Genomic DNA, 20,140 nt, shown 5'->3' on the forward strand with positions numbered 1-20,140 from the left:
TCCTGGTAAAGTGCGTGCTTCATGCAGGTGACTGGGGTCAACCCTGTAGCTTTTGCTGCATGGAGAAAAAACATGGCTGCTATCACAGCTTTAATTTTAAACCACAAGAAGTTCTTTAGCCGTCTTCAAAGACGTGTGTTGGTGTGATGCTTGTACTCTGTGTTCTTTCCATCAGTGCTGTTAGCTGTCGTGTGTTCACAGCAGAAAATAAATATGGAGTCTTTGTTCTTTGTTTCTATCTGCTCAACTGTCATGTGTGTGTTGTCACTTTAACACACACAGAGACACACCAAACCACAAACACTTTCCATAGGTTGCATCTCACCCACCGACCCCTGCACACACACACACACACACACCCTCACTCACACTCTTTCTCTCAGCTTCTCTCTCTCCTCACTCTCTCTCACCCCCTCTCACTTTCTCACAGGCATGCACTCACACACACTCCCCCCTCACTCTCCTCACTCCCTCCACCCTATCTCTCCCTCCACCTTATCTCTCCACTGTCCTCCTCTCTCTCCCTCACCCCTCCAAGTCTATTTTCTCTCCTCCCTCTCTCTCCCTCCACCCTATCTTTTCTTACTCTTTCTCACCCCTCCAAGTCTATCTTTTCTCTCCCCCTCTCTCTACCTCCCCCCTCTCTATCTTTCCTTGCTCTCACTCTCTCCCTCCACCCTATCTCTCCACTGTCCTCCTCTCTCTCTCCCTCCCCCTCTCTCTCTTTCCTTCCTTACTCTCACTCTCTTTCCCTCCCCTCTCTTTCTCACCCCTCCAAGTCTATCTTCTCTCTCCCCCTCTCTCACCCCCCCCCCCCCCCCTCTCTTTTCTTACTCCCCCAAGTCTCTCTCTATCTCCTCTCTCTCACTCACTCCCCTCTCTCTCTTAGTCTATCTCCTCACTTCCTCTCTCTCCCTGTGACGCGCGCGCTGTCAGTTAGCAGCTCGCGCGGGGCTCAGGTCCACTCACGTCGCGTCTTCTCAGGAGAAGGTGCGCGGCTGAAGAAGAGCAGCTACGGTGGAGCGGTTAAGGGACTTAAGACCGCCTAGACCTCTTTATCTTTCGTCCTTATCGCCATATTTCAACACAAGCGACACATGTCATTAAAGGGATCGAGGAAGACTTCAGAAAAGGTGAGTGTACTGCTCGAAAATCGATCAACTTTGTCCAAACTTGAGAGAAAACAACTGTTGTCTCGTGCTAGTTTCGTGCTAGCTACAAGGACAACACAACTATAAACTATTAGCATAAAGTATAACTTGTCAATGCCTTTAGTTCTGCCATTTCAACTTTACACAGGGTTATGACTGAAGTGTTATACCTGTCTTCATACACCATACTTCTGACTTGATTCATTGGTCCATTGAAAGTGTTGCCCTCAGGTAGATAAGAGAGGCACTCTTGAAGACATGGCTCTTAAAAATACAGACACCAATGATTTGCGCAGCAGGACCTGTGGACTTGTGGTTTGGTTCTCTGCCAGAAGCTGGTAGAGCAGACAAACCTGCTGCAAGACGCTCACTTTAGCACTTGTGTGGTGGCAGGGTGGTAATTTCCCTGTTGTGCTGCTCTAGCCTGCTGAGTGGTGTGTGTTTGTGTGTGTTTGTGTGTGTGTGAGGCAGATTATGGGTGTTAATTTTCAGCAGTGGAGTCCCTGATATCTACTTACATTGTAAACTGTCTGCTGAGAGAGGAGGAGTACGAGGAGGATGAGGCTCACGCTCAGAGAAGTCAGGATTTTAAATGAGTGGGAGCTCCCTGGTTTCATTCCCTGGACAGCTCGTGAAAATCTAACCAGACACCGAAAGAGAAACACTCAAGCTCCCACAACCGCAGTTCATTTAACTGAGTGTTCAGAGCCTGTAAGCAAGGCATTAAACTAAATTGGAAGTGTGGCAAGAAGAAGAGGCAGAGCCAAGTGTGACACGGACATTCACCTAGAGGGAGGTAATATACAATATTCACTTTTTACCACACAAAAAGACCAGATATTTCTCAAAAGAGGAGCCTTCCTGATCTGAAATCAGCTGTTCTGGTTTTGTGCTGCAGCCATAAATCAACAAGCTGTCTACTTGCTAGCTAGTTAGTTTAATTGGCCGTGCATCTACCAGTCATATCAGCTGATGTTGAGTGTAAACCCGGGACCAGACAAAGCCTCCATGACTGATGGAGGCCAGTTTGTTGACATGGAATACACTACAGAGATGATTTACAGTGGCTTTGACGAGGACCGTGATTGGATGACGAAGTGATAGAGTGATAGAAGAGCAAGAGTCGACCAAACCCAGCAAGAACACCTCTGTGCCTGTAGCATCCAGTGTGCCTTCAGTCTAACAACACAAAGAGACAGAACGGTCCAGAGATAGCTAGTTAGCATGCTAACTACAGTAGATATCTATTCAACACAATACATAGACAACTTTGATAAAACATTAAAACTGATTTTTATTTAACACGTTTCCAAAACAACATGACAGCATAACAGACACGTACAGTACCATCGCTGTACAGTCGCAGTTTATTTAGGTTCAGGGAAGAAAACTACTTCATTAGGTTCAGAAAGCATCGAGGTTTAAGTTTAAATGACTATATTACTGTAACTTCCCTTACAAACATACCCATGTTACTAAAGTCACTTATGTCACATAATGTAGATGACGTAACTTTACTACATTAGCGAGTAAAACTGAATCACTCTAACTTCTGGTTTCTCAACCATTGATGTAATTATCAGTAGTTATAATCTGCTTTCATTTTCGACTCTTATGGACTATTTTCTGTTGAAGACAGGCTCTTTTATTCTTAATCTGGGGATAATTTTAGTTAAACTAATTTTTGTTCATATTGCTTACTCAGAAACACAAAAGAACTCATTTAAAGACACTATCTTGAGCTTTTGGAAACACTTTGGAAACACTGATTGACATATTTCACAATTTTTACTGCCATTTTTACTTGCAGCCCTATTCTAGATCGAGGTTGACTTCTTTTGCAAAGTCCAGTTTCGAAAAGAAAGTTTCATGTTGCGAGGTCAAGTAAATTTGTGTCAAGAGCACTTTTATCAATGCAAATGTGCTCCACAGAGATAAGGCAATAAATAGATACTGTAAGATAAACTGGGTAATGCGACTGTAGCCACCAGGCAACAGCACTTCATGGTTTATATTGCATGGCGACAAATATAATTTCCAGGAAGTAAAGCCTGAATCACTGGAGAGTCATTACTCACCAAGCAGACAAAAACATTACAGTTTTTCTTTTAAGCTGGCTATGATTACCCTGATCATGACCTCAGCTTCACCACAGTCCTCATACCTACACCCCACCCACGGTGCATCCCAAAATAAGTTTTGACAACGCAAAGCTTTGAGAGAAATTACTTTGCTTGCATGCACAGTTTGCAAACCAAGGGGCTAAAACCATCACTGCAACTGTGAAGCTTCGGGACACTTATGCTGCAGATTTTATGGATGTCATTACAAGGTTGTGTAGCAGAGAAAACGAAAAGCAGAAGTGGTGTTTTGGTTAAGATGTAGGTCACAAGGAAGGTTTACCCTGTTTGGCCCTGTGCTACAAACCTGCCTGTGTCATTCTATCTATGTGTGTGAGTGTGTGAGCTAGTTAGTGGGGGCATTTGAGTTCGTGGTAGGATCGAATGTCTGCCTCAACCACTTTACTGTAATTTGATTAGAATACTGTGTCTTGTTAGCGAGACAGTGAGTAGAGACACCTGTCTGTCCGTCTGAATTTCTTTCTAAATGTCTGTGAGTTTGCTGTATCTGTCTTACTTAGTCATGTAGTATTTAACTGCAACAGTAACAGAGAACATTGCAGCTTTTAATATTTTATTATATATGTTTTATTTTTGGTTCGCCTCTATTTAAACAGTAGATACATAAAGACAGGAAATGCAGGGACAGGAGAGAGAGGCAGGACATGCAACAAAACCTGGCCGTGAATCGAACTGTAAATTTAAAGATTATATAGCACATTTATTAACCACTTGGCTGCCGGACATGTTAGAATATAATATTTTAACTAGAATAGCACTCACGAGAGTACATACCTCTGCCAAGGCCCAAGAGTCCCCTTTAATTTCATCAAGCCTAATCCAATACCAAATCTGGATCCCCACCAGAAGTTAATGGGGTCTATTCTGGGCCGAGACCCATCCTCCATCCAAGTTTTGTGGAAATCCGTTCTGTAGTTTTTGTGTAATCCTGCTCACAAACTAACCGTCAGACACGGGTGACACATAACCAACATGGAAAGTGCTATAAACTGCTTGATTGTATTTAAATCCACTATGTGAAAATGTTTCTATATGTTGCTCTTTAGCCTACAGTGTTTGGAGGCATCGATGTGCATTTCACTCTGCCAGAGTCTCTTTCTTTTTCATTCTTTTAGTGCAAATCTAAGATGCAATTTTCAACTATTAAATCTTCCAAAACTCACCAGTTCAAGCAAGGATGTTTAATCCTTATTATTTGTTTTCCCACTCATATTGGAAAACACCCACACTTCCACGATCAGCCGAGTGTGCGCCTGTAAAAATCTTCTTTGTAAAGATAGAGGCAACTGATAGAGCCTAATATTTATGGATAATGATACACCAATTTTATTATTATTATATCATGCCTAGGTTGTCCAATACTGATGTTTTGGGTTGGAGGTATACCGATTCAAAGCATTGGTTTTTCACATCCCGGGAATGAGACAGCAATCAACTTTCTTTACCTTTACCTTTAAGTGTTATATGTTTATTTAATGATACATTTACAGAAGAAGAAGAAAGAAAAGGAATAAAGAATTACATTGGTGTGTTGACCAACAAATCCTGCATAGTACACCTTTAGAATATCTTATTTCAAGCAAGAATTCAAGAAATTGTATTTTCTCCAGTTGGCTCAAAGTTAATTGATGGAGGTTTGTTTCATTAAAATATGAACTTAACATGTCTATCATCAACATATCATCAACAATGGCTCTGGTTTATTAAAGCGTCAGAAAGCCATGAGCATATCAGGACACTGAAAATAGGCAGCTAAATTGAATTCATTGTTCATTTTAATATTTAAACCTGTGATGTGTCAAAATATCTTCCAGGAAAAAGTCTGCGCCTCTCGGGTTTCAAACTGAAAAATCAGCTCAACAAAAGTCCATTATGTTTGTTATGCGTGCTGATCAGTTTGTTTCCTTTTTCAGATGCTGATTTGTCGGTGGTGGTTGCAGAGCGGTCGCTAGGTCGCAGCTGTCTGTCAAGGCCAACATGGAACGAGAGGGCTCGTTCAGGAGGTAAGTTCAGACACACACACACACACACACACACACACACACACACACACACACACACACACACACACACACGAGCCAACAGGTCTCATTCAGAGTGTAGAGACTCACTGCAGCTCCAGTACTTTTTCTTTTCCCTTTTTACTCTCTTTGTCCCCGTCCCTTTGGACTCACAGAGGTAGATGAAAGTGAGAAACACACACATACACTCACACGCATTCCTGAATGACCTCATTCATTCTTTCATTCGTGCAAACATCCCCCTTATCCCCTTTTGTTTAGTAATTAGACTGCAGCATTTTCTCCCCCAACTCTTCCTGTTGTTTCAGAGCCAAAAACAAAAAGTATCTCACTTCCCTCTAACAGCGTCCCTTAATTTACAGAAATGTAGAAGAATATACATCATTATCAGCAGCGGGATTATTTCTAGACACTTTTTGCAACTCATTGTTTACTCTGAGTCGCCAAAACTTCTGCATCGCTTGAAAGCTCGGCATCACCTTTTCTCGGGAAAAAAAACTTCTTACTGAAATGTCTGTAGATTCAGTGGCACAAGGTACAATGCTGCAGCTCCTCTGAGAGAATTTGAAAACTCATCCTCACTTTGACACAAGACGCATTTGTGTGTGTGTGTATGTGTGAGAAAGAGTGTCTCCTGGTGTGTGTGTGTGTGTGTGTGTGAGCCCAGGGCTCCTGTTTCCCACACTGACCTATTTATTTTGGGTTGAACTAAGATCCAGGTTGACAGACGGACCTACAACACACACATGCGCACACACACCTCTCCTTGTCTCTGCCATATTCTTAAGTACAGGCTCTAATTTTCCATGCCCTCCTTTTTCTCTTTTCCACTTTCCTCTCTCCCCCTTCTTCTACTTTTTGTGTCCAAATTCATTAAGATTCAATCATTCAGTCATTACAAAGGTATTGAAAACAAAGAAAAGTGAATGGAAAGAAGAAGAAGAAAAGCAGACAATAACGGCCTGTGTAGTTAGTGAATTGGACCAATATGTGAGAACACATCTTCTATCCGTCTTGGGCCCCACACAGACAGACAGACAGAAAGAAAGACCGAGAGGAGGAAGTAAAATGTTGTGTCACCTTTAAATCCTTCCCCTCCCTCCTGGCAGCTCTTGAACCTCAAAGGGTTCCTTTGTTCGCCGGGTACAAAAGCTCACCGGGTCACATGGTTCCCGACTGGCACAGACTGGCAAAGGGGAGAAAGAGAGAGGAGGGTGGAGAAGAATAGGAACCGTTAAGGTGAACGGAGAGGAATGATTAAAAAAGGGGGCATGTGAACGAGTCAGATTGGCACTTCTTCTCCTCATCCTTTCTCTCATCCACCTGTCGTTTTGTTCAGTGTGTCACTCTCATGGAGTGGGGATATGTGGTGCCTTTTCAGTTACTAGAGTAAGTACATAATACGCTACATTTGAATGGATGAATGTGAAAGTCTTTTCATTTGTCGGACAGTAGAGACAATGCAGTAGCGGTATGAAGATGTGGAGTTTGCGGTATGTTTATTTATACGTGCCTGCATATATACAGTGCATACGTGATACAAATACATATTTAAACACACATAGGCGAGAACAACTTTCCTTCAACTGTATCTGACATACTAAGACGTTTTACACTAGTTTCAGTTTTACTGGAGTTTCGGCTTTCACATCCTACTTTTATACTTTGTTCGTCTTCTTCTTCTGTACTTTTTAGGGCCTTTATTGACGTAATTTCCATGCACAAATACTGAGGTTTTTTCCTCTTCTTTCCAAGAAGACAATATTCCAAGTAAGCTCTTTATGAAAATGAATGTATTGTTTAAATTATAGTACAAACCCTGAATAATGAACACAGACTCCCTTTTTTTTTGTTTTACCACCATTTGGTGTTGTGGATTGTGTGCATATCCACAAATCTGTTGTTATCCAGGTCATTTTCATGAGGTTAAAAAGTGAAAGTGTTTCTCCTTCCAACCAAAAATGTGTGCGGTTCTTTTGTGCATGCCTCTCTACCCCAGCCATTCAAACTTTTGACTAGGCATCACACAGGAGCCACGTGCCGCAAACTGCAGTAAAAACCTGAATTGAGCATAGGCCCATTCTAAATATCCGAACAAAATTTGTTTGTTGTTGACATGTCATATATCAAAAAGTTCAGAAAAATAATGGAATACTAGTGTACATCTAAACTCAGTCATTGACATAATGCATTCCCTAGCCACTAATGTAAACCATCAGAACTACTTTCCCAGCTTCAACACGTGTTATAAACTACAACTAAACCTAAAACCCAACTTTACCATCTCTTTAAAGAACAAGTGAGGATATCTACAGACTGATCAGGTTTGAGTTTATTTTAAGATAATATCCGTTTCAACCACACGACTCTGTCTTTGACTGCTGAAACTGAACTCACTTTCAATATTTGTTTCTTTTCCATAGACCAACTTTTGAGTATTTAGTGTCTGTACCTCCCTATGCACTCCTCCTCCTTCCTTACCACGTCTTTGCACATTTTTGCTCTTGACTCTCTGTTTCTGTTCTTCTACCTCCTCCAGTTTGTACCTTCATCTCTCCCTTCCTTCTCATTCTTTATCCTCTTGTCCGTCTTACTTTTTCCTTCTTTCTCTTTCTCAGGTACTTCTCTCCAATTTCTCTTTTTATATTTTCCTTCTTTGGGTTGACTAAATTCCCTCTCCACCTGATAGCTCTCCTTACTCGCCTCCACACTGTATGTTTCCACTGCAGTATAGTACATCAGCTTGTGTAAACATTAACAGATGGCTAATAAAAACTAATCACCTGTCAATAAATGTCATTAAAATCAAGAAGAATTATAGTGGTGTTTGTGGACACCATTTGTACCACACAGTTCTGCTCAGTCGGGTGCCCTGATTATTGGTTTTTGATAAATCTGGATGTTTCACACTGTAATTTTTTTTCACCAACAAAAAGATGTACTAAAAACACGTTGAGGGAAAATAAAGCACCTGTTAGTGTCTTTGGTCTCCCATTGGGTTCCACTTGCCTATGTGGAAAGTGGACTTGGCTCCACCAGTATCACAATGGCATGAACTTTGTGCCTATTATTACTTATCTCTGTCTGTTTTGGGATTTCAAGGAGTCTCCAAAATAAGCTGAGGTTGGGCAGCGGCTCATCCTCCAGTCTGACAGACCTCTCGCAAGCAAAAACTCCAGGAGGAGGGGATAAGGGAGGAATAAGTGGTGGACTGTCAGAGGATAGCAGCAAAGACAAAGGGACACAGCAGAGAAGAGCCGGGGCCAATGCCACCTGGAACAGGTCAGTGTGTTAGTTAATCGGTCTGGAGTTGCTTTTCCTTTTATATTTGATTGGATAAGAAAATGTATTTCCTGATCATGCATGCAACCCTGCACACATGACTTTTTATCCTTGACAGTACCATATATGAATAAACTACACAAGCAGAAAGCTCTGTTGCTGCCATTATTCATGCTATGAATATGAACCTTTTTTTACACACATGCATGTCCCTCTTCCCTCAGGGTCCATCACGATCTTTTTTTATATGCATCCATTCCTCACTTTCATCTCATTCTGCCTCATGGATCCTTTTCTTCTCTAGTCCTCGGTCTCTTTTTTCTCTGGTTATTTTTAAAGTGTTTCAGCTTGATTTGACACTGGACAGCAGAGAAAAAAAGCAAGTGCTCTCAGTTTGCTCTGGGGTTGGTGAAGGAGGCCTGAATGGAGAACATGTTCTGCACTGGAGTTCATGCCCTCCTGATCTTTTATGTTTACTCACTTTTTTGTTTTTTGCTGTCTTTTACTCTGTTTACACTCTAGATTTTGATACTTAAGTGACTGCTACTTTGTGACTAATCTGAACAACAGAATATCGACTTGGGCTTTTATTTCAATTGCACTTCTCCAGACTTTTGACAGCTCAAAGGGCTTTACAACACTTCACTTCACGTCACATCCACCCATTCACACACACATTCATCCACTTATGACAGAGGCTGCAATGCAAGGTTCCACCTGTTCACCAGGAGCAATTTGGGATTCAGTATCTTGTTGAAGGAAACTTTGACGTGCAGCCAGGGGAGCTGGGGAGTCGACCCAGAGACCTTCTGATGAGGATGAGGATGACCTGCTCTTCATCCTGAGCCACAGCCGATTTTGGCAAATCTATAATACATCTCAGTTTGAAGGAATGAGAATGATTCATGTTGTAGCTAAAACATTTTTTTATATAAGATTGAATGGAATTTTCCTATACTTCAGCCATTATTCTTTGCGAGTGTGTGTCCACTATATGTTTCTCTGCATGTTTCTTTACAGCATCCACAACGCAGTGATATCAGTTTTCCAGAAGAAGGATCTGGGGGAAAATGAACTCTACACTCTGAATGAAGGTGTCAGGTCAGCCATCAGTCTCTTTGTGTTTTGTCAGTCTATTTGTCTGACTCTCTTGCTGACTTTCACACATTTGCAAACGTTATGCTTGAGATGGTTTGTATTTTAGGAAGGGACTAAATTATAGTGTTTTCCTTTCCTAATGTCCCACTGTCCCTTGCTGTAGCGTTGGATTTGTAGAGACACCCTTGCTCCCATATAAACATAATAGCAGCCTCATGAGCTAAATTTAGTCTTTACTGAAACATTAACACATGCCCAGTAACATTTATTGTTGTTGCATCACTCTCAGCTGCATCACAGGTTGTTTGTTGAGTCAGAAACCCTTTTAAAGTTGTTTTAAAGTAGGGAGGTTACACAGGGGTCACTGCTGTGTGTTTAATTACAGTGTAGCTGAGGGCAGTTGCTGTCAAAACTGTCTCCAGCCATGTACAATAAATATTTGACTACATACATGCACAAACGCACACACACATTACTCAGTGCAACAATGATGCTTGATCTTCCCAGTCAGTGCAAGTCTAACATGGCCTGGGGTTGTGAAAGGTGAAAGTTGTTGTATCTCAAATAAAAAAGCACAAAAGCTTCACATTGCATTACAGAAACACAGCAGTGGCCGTGACTCGACAAGCTATTGTATAATTAGATTTTTATGCGACTGTTAACTTAGTGATGTTTTGTGTGCCACGAAGATTAAAGGTCAATTTTTCTGGTGAGCCGTCACACTAATGTGCACCTGTGGTAACAGTAGAAAATCCTGTTGTTGAAATGTTTGCATGTAGCTTTTGTATTCAGTGTGAACGACATCTCTTCTCATTTCCTGAGTCTGCTGCTGTTTAAACATTGCAGCTCTCCAGTGCCTGAGAACTAATTAGTTTTGGAGGTATTACTCACGGTGTGTGTGGTGTGTCTGCATATACACTCATCTGCACTCATGTCTTTTGCAGGCAGCTGCTGAAGACGGAGCTGGGCTCCTTCTTCACTGAGTACCTTCAGAACCAGCTGCTCACTAAAGGCATGGTCATACTGAGAGACAAGATCCGCTTCTATGAAGGTACACACAAACACACACAAACACACACATAAGTCAGGGGAATGAAGATCGGGTTATTTATTTCACTAAATGCTAACATCAGCATGCTAATATGCATACAGTGACAATTTTATGCAAATGCTTAGTAGGTATAATGTTTGCCATGTTCATTATCTCAATTAAGCATGCTAACAATGGCTAATTAGCAATTAATACATTTATTATTTAGTTTTTAGCTAGAATGGATAAAAGCCAATATGGGTTCTTGTTTGGTTAAGGGATAGTTCACTCTAAAGGACCTGTTGTACTATTACTCCTCTAGATTGTTTCAGTGTCTGCCTTCTCTCAAATATAATGGAACTAGGTGGCACTTGACTTTTGAAGTCAAGTAAAAAGGACTTTGAAAAGCTCAGCAGCAGTGTGTCTTTACAGCAATCATAACATGGTTACTCAACGTAATCCACAGACCTTGTTGTGAGTAGACTCGTAAAGTATCTTCTTTCCATATCACCACACAGATGCAAGCGTGTATATACTTGCATGGACAAGAGGTTAGCTAACTAAGCTAGCTCAGGTTGCAACTCATCTCCTTTTCTGCAGGGATACAGTGTTTCAAAAAAAGGAAATAGTGCTGACATGAAACTGCTCACGACAAGGTCTGTTATTTTAATGATGTAAATAAGTTTAGTAAATTGCCATCTTTAAGAGAAATCATTTTATCAACCTTCAGAAGATTTTTTTTTATTCAGTTTAATAAAAAGATAATATTTGAGAGTAAAGTGATCATAGAGGAATCTACAACACATTAAACACGAAACAAAGACTATCAAGACTAGCTTTTCTGTAGAATTTCCCTTAATCATGAATTAATGCTGTTTACAATCCCAGTGATTCATTTCAGGGAAACTCAGAGATTAACTGAGAAGTGATTTTATCTCAGTGTGACAAAAGTCACAAGTCTAGAGGGAAAATAATAATTGACTAAAATTCTTGATGCTAAGTTAACTATTAGTGTGAACGGTTATCTTTTCACCATCAGTCTTAGGAAAGGACATTTTTCTGCTCTGCACACCTGTATGCACAAACACACACACACACACACACACAGTCAGAGTCGGAGAATGAGCCATTGAAGAGGTGAAAACAACACACTGAACTGAATTTCTTTGTCTCTGTTGTGGTTAATGTGTGACATTTATTTGAAGCACCTTTGAAAGAACCGAACACACACACACACACACACACACACACACACACACACACACACACAGAACTTCTAAGTGCTGTCGTCACAAGAACCAGACAGGAAGTGATGCTTTGCGTCAATTACACAACAACAGTGAGAAATTTCAGATAAGACAAACCACTGAAGATTTGTGGACTTTGTGACAAAGATTTTATCCCCAAAGTCTTGCATTTGAATCACAATAAAGTCTTTGTTCCTGACATATTAAATCCCCAAGAAGTTTGCAATGTGGGGTTGTTTTACAATAAACCATTTTATATCAAATGGCTACATTTATTTTCTATTTTGTTAGTTTTGCATTTAATTGCATATTAATTTATTTGTTGAGCCAGTTATATTTTTTTGTCCATAATTATGAACATGTGAGATTTGGACATAATTGAGGACGCCATCAGCCTCAGTAATAACTATAATAAGTTCTCATCTTACACACTTCTAAATGACAGTGCTTAGATTTTTCCCAAAATTGTAGCTGACGGTCCCTGTTGCTGTAATTGTTTTGACTTTGTTGCTCTCTCCTCATTGGTTGTTTGTCTTCCTGCTTCTGTGTTACAGGTCAGAAGTTGCTGGACTCCCTGGCCGACACATGGGACTTCTTCTTCGGAGATGTTCTGTCCATGCTGCAGGCCATCTTCTACCCTGTACAGGTACACACACAGATATACACACACTCTCACATGCTTATATTCTCATATAGAAAACTGTATTCACGTGTGTTTGTGTCTGTGTGTATTCTCAGGGAAAGGAGCCCTCTGTGCGTCAGTTGGCTCTGCTCCACTTCAGGAACATCATCACCCTCAACCTGAAACTGGACGAGGCTCTGTCTCGACCCCGAGCCAGAGTCCCTCCTTCTATCATACAGATGCTGCTAATACTGCAGGTAGCCTCTGTCTTTATCTGTTCCTTATAATCTCTCACGCTTTCTATCTCATCCATACACACACACACACATACACACACACACACACACACACATACACACACACAAACACACACAAACATCTGTCTTGCACAGACAAACATGCATGACGGATGTAGGGTGAGTGAAGAGGGTAAATGACAACAGATGGAGAAAGAGGCGCAGAGATGGTACAAACAGAGCTGCTGAGTTTTTTCTTGCACAGGGATCTCACAGGAAGTAATCTCAGTGTGAACACAGAGCTCAGTAATCTTCCCATGACCATTCAGTACCCTCTGCACCCAGCCTGTGTGTGAAGATTTGTGTCACCATTTATGTGAATTATCCATGTTTACACTGTCGTTTAAGACCCATATGTCCTCACAAAAACAGGGGGAAAAAAAGTCTGAGAGCTCCTTAACAAGAACTCTAAAATGTATATTTAGAGTTGATGCAAAGAGCCAAAGGGGAGAGCACAGGCATTGATGTGTCCCTGGTAGATAAATTGCTTTTGTTCATAAACATTTGAAAATAAATATAGTAACAGACGGGGATTTGCCCCAAAGTGAAAGGCCCGACGTGTAACATTCATGAAAGTTAACCAGGTTTATTTGATTTAGTAATTCATCCATTGTGCAGTGACTTGAAGCTGCAGACAGTTAATTGTCCGTTACCTTCACTTCCTGTGGAAACAGGAAAAGAGTTGTTTACTTATAATTTAACTGTGGTGTTGCTCGACTCCTCATGCAAAAAACACAAACTGCATTTTCAAGCTTAGACGCTGCTGGTTTCATAACATTTACACCAGTCTCATATGTCTCTCTGTTCCGAAACCTGAACCACTGCAAGATAATAGGTGTAGAAAGAAACAAAAAGGAAAACAATTCTGTCTCTTATTGTGTATAATATTTACAATATTCTCCAAAATTATGCAGGTCTTGTTTAAGTCAACCAACCTTACAGTGCAGACCCATTGCACACGCACTGTTATACATTTGCATCCGCCCTGCCAGTGGCTCGTTGAAATGGCCGGAAGAGACTTGGATATCTATGGAAAAATTACTGATTTACATGAACAATATAATTGTCGCATAACATCAGCTTTTTACTTCTGGTGATTGCATTTTCGTTTAAAAAAATCATAAAAGCCGTATTTATTTGTGAAGATTTCCTCGCTAACAAAACAAGGTGAAACTTATTTTACCAACCAATAAAAATACATCAGCCATGCAGCACTCTATTGATTAGCTATTGAGGTTACTTTAAAATCCCTGACTGATAAAATGGCTCTTCTATGAAACCACAAGATGTTTTAGCAGTGGTACAAGATAAGATAAGAAAGGATTTCAACACTGAAGAACCCACTGCAGTGTGTTGAGTAATCTCAGAGTTGTTTGTGTTCCTATACTGTATGTTGCAGTGTTCCCTTAAAAGATAATTCAGTGATGGTTTACAAGAAGAAATTAGTTTTGCTAGCATTAGTTAGCAACCTTTAGCCCCTGAAGAATCAAAGTGGCAGTCTCATCAGAGTATTGAGTTCTACAGCAACCAGTCAAAGATTAATGGATGGTTTTGACTGAGTTAACATGGTCAATGTTCCAAAAACCTCATGTATGTATTCAAGGTGAGGCATTTAATGGTCAGAGAGGTACGATGTGGGTCAGCGAGTGAATTCAAGTGGATTGAATGTGCTCTCAAGTGTGTCTGAGAGCATGAACTTTAAAGTCTGCTTCTGTTCAGGTTACTTTGGACATTATTGTGGTGACTCATTGACCCAAATCTGCTGCTTCCAAACTGAGAAAGAGGGAGGGCGAGACAGCAAGACAGAGTAAAAAGACGCATTATTCAGCGTGTACAGATTGGTCTGTTTTTGTGTGTTCACGATGGATATTAAAGCAGAGACATGAAAGGGAGAGACAGGTAAAAGCAGACCTTTGAGCAGGGCAGTGAAGACAAGAGGCTGAGTGTAATAGAGATAAAAAAATCTAATTGCTGTTTTTGCTACTTCTTGTTTCATCTGTTAGTAATTTCCCTTTCGTTCTGTGACGCAGATTCACTCAAGCCTGGTCCATTTATGTGGTTTGTTTCTGCGCTGCGGTTTTGATGCAAGGTCTCAATGATTCAGAGCACTGAAACCCGATTGATCTCTTCTTTGTTATTCGAAGAGTTTGAAGTGAGGTCTGGGGCCCATATATGTCACACCCCTGAGCGTGAAAATGTGTGTGGAAGTGCCTCAAACTAAATCCAACTTTCAAGAGAGGGGGAAAAAGATAATTATTTGATGTCTTCTGAAGTCATGGAGCGCATGAAGTCACGGAACTAGAAAGCTTTAACCTTTAAACACAAAGGAGCTCACAACACAGCACCAAATTGATTATGAGGGAAATTTGTCACCGGGGGATTTAGAAAACAGAGCACAATGTGTTTGTGAACCTCGCTGAAGAGATGAAAGCTGTAATTCTTGTGTTTCCTGAAGACTGTGCTGAAACAATCACATGGGACATGAAACAAGACGACCCATCTGCAGCAAACCTGTGTTCACTTGGTTGACGGATAACTTCAGTCATGGTTTTTGTCCGTCCCATTTTCTCACTGGCAAAAACAAAGAGATAAATAAATGTAAACGTATTTATGATATAAACAATCATGACTAAACCTGTTGACACTTGCAAATTTGAAAGCCTGCCCTCTTGTGGAAAAACAACCTCTTTATTCCCATCATTGGTTTAATTCTCGCTTCTCTAAAGTTACTCTAATAAAAACAATTTACCTCCAATTGTGCATTTTCTCTAGGCTTAAGATCGTGTTTTCACTTCTTCAGTCACAGTTTCACTGCAATGTCACTGCTGTAGTTCAGTTTTATAGCTCTAGGGGCGACAAGCAGCTGCAAAAAAAAAAAAAAAAGCTCTGATAAATCCATCGAGTACTATATGCTCAGCACCAAACAATAGACAGACAAATTAGCAAGTAGCGGGTGAACACAGTAGAACATTAAGTATCGGAACAGATATTTCCATCAGACTTCCTGTCTTTCCTCTGGGCATTTCAGATCTATTTACAAAGCATGAAACCAAAAAACAGAGACAACCAGTCAGAGGGAGAAAGAGTGGCATTTCTCGGTTAATTACATTTGATATTTTTAAACCTAAACTTTCATGCAACAAAAACATCCTGACCCGAAAACAGTCAGGTAGCTTAACTCTACTTTCTTCACTGCATGAAGACATGCATCATTTCCAGATTTTAAATCAGTTCCAGTTTCATGTCTTTTTTTAGTCTCGCTATCTAAATTGAGCAAAGCTGCTGATGTTTTCCTTATCTGAGTACATTTTAACAACTTTAAGATTGGGAGCAAATTCACTCAACACTCTCGGCTGTTTTATTCATGGTGTCTTCCGGGCCGGGTCTACAAAAGCATAGTGTGTTTCCTATTGGCAGCTGTCAACCCCATTATGTTTAAAATTCAGTCAGCTAATGTGACCTTTTGATTCTACTCGAGATAGCTGGCGAAAAAGCAAAGCAGAAAGTCAAACTGAACTCCTTCTTTGTGTTTTTCCCCCGAAAATGTTTTCACGGCTTTTAAAGTTTCCAGTACCTCCAGCCAACAAGCTGCAATTACTGGCACACAGATTAATGTTTGTTTGTGTGTGTGTTTGTGTGTGTGTGTCTGATGCAGGGAGTCCATGAATCTAAAGGTGTAACAGATGACTACCTCCGTCTGGAGTCGCTCATCCAGAAGGTGGTCTCTCCCTACCTCGGGACTCATGGGTTATATTCCAGAGATGGCTCCTCAAATTTGCACTGCTCCTCCTGCCTATTAGGTGTGTAATGCAAAGTGCTTTTATAGGTTATAATTGGCATGATCCCATATGTGTGTATGTCATCTTGCACTTGTGTTTTTGCATGTTTTTAAACACAAAATAATCATCATTCTTCAACTTAATCTTTTTCGTTCCTGTCACTCTCTCTCTCTCTCTCTCTCTCTTTCTCTCCAGAAAAGCGTTTGCAGCGCTCCTGGCCCTCGAAAACAGGCAACTCCCCCATCGCCAAGAACCCAGTGGTACGCTCCAAAAGCTACAACGTTCCCATGCTCACCCCTGTGGTGGAGTACGACGTCGACTCCTCCGCAGGAGGTGGCACAGGTATCAGACGACACTCTGTCTCCGGGATGACCTCCTGCCTGGAGGAGAGCGGCTCTGTGGCTGAATCCATGACCACTGCCACCAACAACACCAGCACATCCAGCCTCGCCAACCCCTCCCCAGCTTCCACAGCCTTTGTTGCACTTTCAGGTACAACTACGCTGCTAACAATACGGTATAATATGATACGATAAGGTACGATATGGCACAATATATTCAGGCTATTCTTTCTTGAGTGATCAAGTTTAGATAAGCAGCATGTCTTTGTGAAACATTGTTGGCAGGGATTTCATTTCTCACACATCGCCCACTAGGTTGTTCTTACATGCAAATGAGTTCACATGATGGATTGAGTTATTTCTGGGTTTGATGTTGATGTTACAGGCTGCTGCAGTACAGTGATGTGTGGAGATACACTGTATGTGGCTAAAGCCCTCATGACAACATAATGTATTTTCAACCATGTAACATAACCTACTTTTGTATGGCAATGTGGTATACATTTAATACTGGCACAAAATTGTTCTTGGCATTAATGATACTGTACTTTCCTTGGAAAGACTAAAAGCAGAGAGTTGAGATCACATGAAACTTTTAGTCTTTTAAAACTTCTCTTGTCCTCTGTGCAGACACTGTGACCTCCATCAAGGACCCCTGGCCCAGAGTCGCCAACAGTCCCCGCCATCGCCAGCTACGACACCCCTCCCCCTCCATCCTCCCAGAGCCCTCCCCAGACGAGGACACACACTGCACGGGTTCTCTGGTGTCTGACTCCTCTGCGTCCTCCAGAGTTCTGGCTCAAGACACGAGCTCCGGCCCCAGCCCTGCGTCCAGTCCGGAGATCATGATGGACAACATCCTGGAGTCTCTGGACTCCGAGCCGGAGCATGACGGCATCTTTCTGGACTTCTCAAGACGCTGCTCTGGAGGGTCGACACACAGCAGGGGCAGTAACAGGCAGAGTGTGGCGTGACACATACACACACATCTTAAGAAGATACACAGAGTGATGCAGAGACATGCGCAAAAAAACACTGAGCCGTGACATTCCTCACACCCTGTGACACCTCCCGCTGTTATATGGAGACTTTAGACCATCAGGGATTCTTTCAAACTGAATTATTTTTATAATAAGAAGTCTAACCTCATGTTGACTGGTAATTACATCACTTGGGCATTTTTTAAGTGTGTGCCCCCAGTAGGAAACATCAGCACAGCCTCTCTGGGAGGCTATAAACATATAAATCACTTTCAAACTAGACTGTGGACGAGTGGTTTTGCTCCCATAGCTGGGATTTTTTCCTCTTTTCTCTTTTAAATGAAAACTTTGACTACAGAGGTGTATTAGGGCCATTACAGGTTAAACAAAGACAAACTAAAAAAAATCTGAATTATTCTCTGCAATTTAAGCAGTACAAACAAGGGATGCGCAATATATATCTATATATAAAGGAACATTTGCAGCGTTTACACACAGTATGTGTCGGTATGCGCCTTTAAAGTTAGTTTGCAAGCCACAAATAAACATATGAAGAAGAACAACAACAACATCAACAATGCTGTTGTTGCATTCACTATGACGTAGAGCAGCGCAATGTAGACAAGAGCAACACACGTCGTCGTTGGTGTTGTTTTTCATGTTCAGAAGAAAACAACACAATCGTAACTTGCAATACATGTTCCACAAGTGTTCGGAGAGGAGGGAAAAAGTCTAACATCTTATTAGAGCTATGAATAGTAAGTCATCCATCTATGCCCACTACATCCAAACCTATCATACCCTCAGGGGTGCATAAACTACAGGTTATGAACTCATTTTAAAAATACAAAAATGTGATTATTATTTTCTGTATTGGCTGAGAAAATCCATATCGTACATCCCTGGTGAAAACTTGGGAATTTGCGAGAAATATCTTATAAAGTAATCTTAAATTCTCAGAGATTTAGGTCACACATTTCGGAAAAAAAAAAAAAAAATGTGAATATTCTCTGAAGTTAAATTCACAAGAAAAAACCCGAAGATTCTCTGACAACATAAAGTCAAGAATCTGTGAGAAAATAAATTACATTCTCTCGAGGAACCACAACACTTCAGACTTTTTATTTATTTATTTTATCCTCTAATGGCCCTATAGCAGCCCGACGTAGAGGGCAGGCGCACATGCTTAAGATGAAAATGTTTTATTATTGTCAGATGTCTCTTTAAGACGAGGGCTATTGAATAGCTTCAGCTGTCAAATTCAAACTTTTAATACTTCAAATGTAAAACGAGCTCCGGTTTGACCAGTGATGCTTCTTTATTGTTGGTTGAACTTATTTTATTAAATGATGATACTAATCAAAACCACCCTGTTTATGTTGTCTGTATCTTTGTTGGCTGTATCTCCAGTGCAGTATACGTACACTGGAAGTGGTTCTATACGTCTCAATCCTCTGCTTCATGCTTTATGCTTCATCCAGATAATAATATCAGCAAGCAAGTTTTTCCTGGTACCACCAAATTAAAAGTTTACAGTGTGATAAAGATTTTATAAGAAAAGATTTAGTAATGAAGTAGAGGTGTCGCTCACGTTAAGTTAATAATGATCAGTTCAGTGTTTGCCAAGAAGATAACAGCCAGCATCGTTTTTCCTGTATTCAACTGTTTTCAAACCTTGGACCTCTTCCTCCCACTTCCTGTCAAATCAGATCGTCACTGAAACTCACCCCTGCGTCAGCTCGGAGGATGTGTGAGTCTGTGATTCATAAAAAATTCTCACAGGGAAATGTTTTTAGTCAAAATTTAACTGAACAAAGACCTTTGTGAGGGTCAGGGAGACGGTTTTAATTTGGTTACCCTGATGGGGATCAATCGAAAGAAAAATGTTTTCAGATGTTAATCACAGAGAATATTTTCGCAGGAACGTGCAGAGCCTCCCGCACTGCTGAGTCTCAGATTTGAACTCTGTTTAACATGAACCCCGGGCTCACCGCCGCTGCACACACACTGCATTGGTCCCCACTTAAAATAGCAGAAAGCCACGTGAAAAGACTGTGTCATGCAGCTGCAGTATGTTTTCCCCAAGTCTGTGTAAACAGGGACAAACAACTCTTAATGTGACTTTTCCTTGTTTACTGCTAGAAAATCAACA

At 41.0% G+C, this 20,140-nt stretch overlaps 1 protein-coding gene across 3 annotated transcripts; it reads left to right on the forward strand.

Annotated features, from left to right (window-relative positions):
• Window positions 1-874: 874 nt before the first annotated feature.
• Window positions 875-19,356, forward strand: LOC115595340 (proline-rich protein 5-like). 3 transcript variants are annotated; one of them, XM_030439688.1, is made up of 10 exons: window positions 875-1,133; window positions 5,206-5,295; window positions 8,416-8,595; window positions 9,616-9,696; window positions 10,638-10,744; window positions 12,525-12,616; window positions 12,709-12,849; window positions 16,544-16,688; window positions 16,863-17,159; window positions 17,639-19,356. In XM_030439688.1, exons 2-10 carry the CDS (start codon window positions 5,270-5,272, stop codon window positions 17,980-17,982), a joined length of 1,413 nt encoding a protein of 470 aa, XP_030295548.1. In that variant the 5' UTR covers window positions 875-1,133; window positions 5,206-5,269; the 3' UTR covers window positions 17,983-19,356. The 3 variants fall into 3 exon arrangements, with proteins under 3 accessions (XP_030295548.1, XP_030295549.1, XP_030295547.1); XM_030439689.1 differs by lacking the exon at window positions 875-1,133 and adding an exon at window positions 1,564-1,947; XM_030439687.1 differs by lacking the exons at window positions 875-1,133; window positions 5,206-5,295 and adding an exon at window positions 6,024-6,702.
• The last annotated feature ends 784 nt before the right edge of the window (window positions 19,357-20,140 follow it).

Source organism: Sparus aurata, chromosome 14 (genome assembly GCF_900880675.1).
Source record: "Sparus aurata chromosome 14, fSpaAur1.1, whole genome shotgun sequence".
NCBI lineage: Eukaryota > Metazoa > Chordata > Actinopteri > Spariformes > Sparidae > Sparus > Sparus aurata.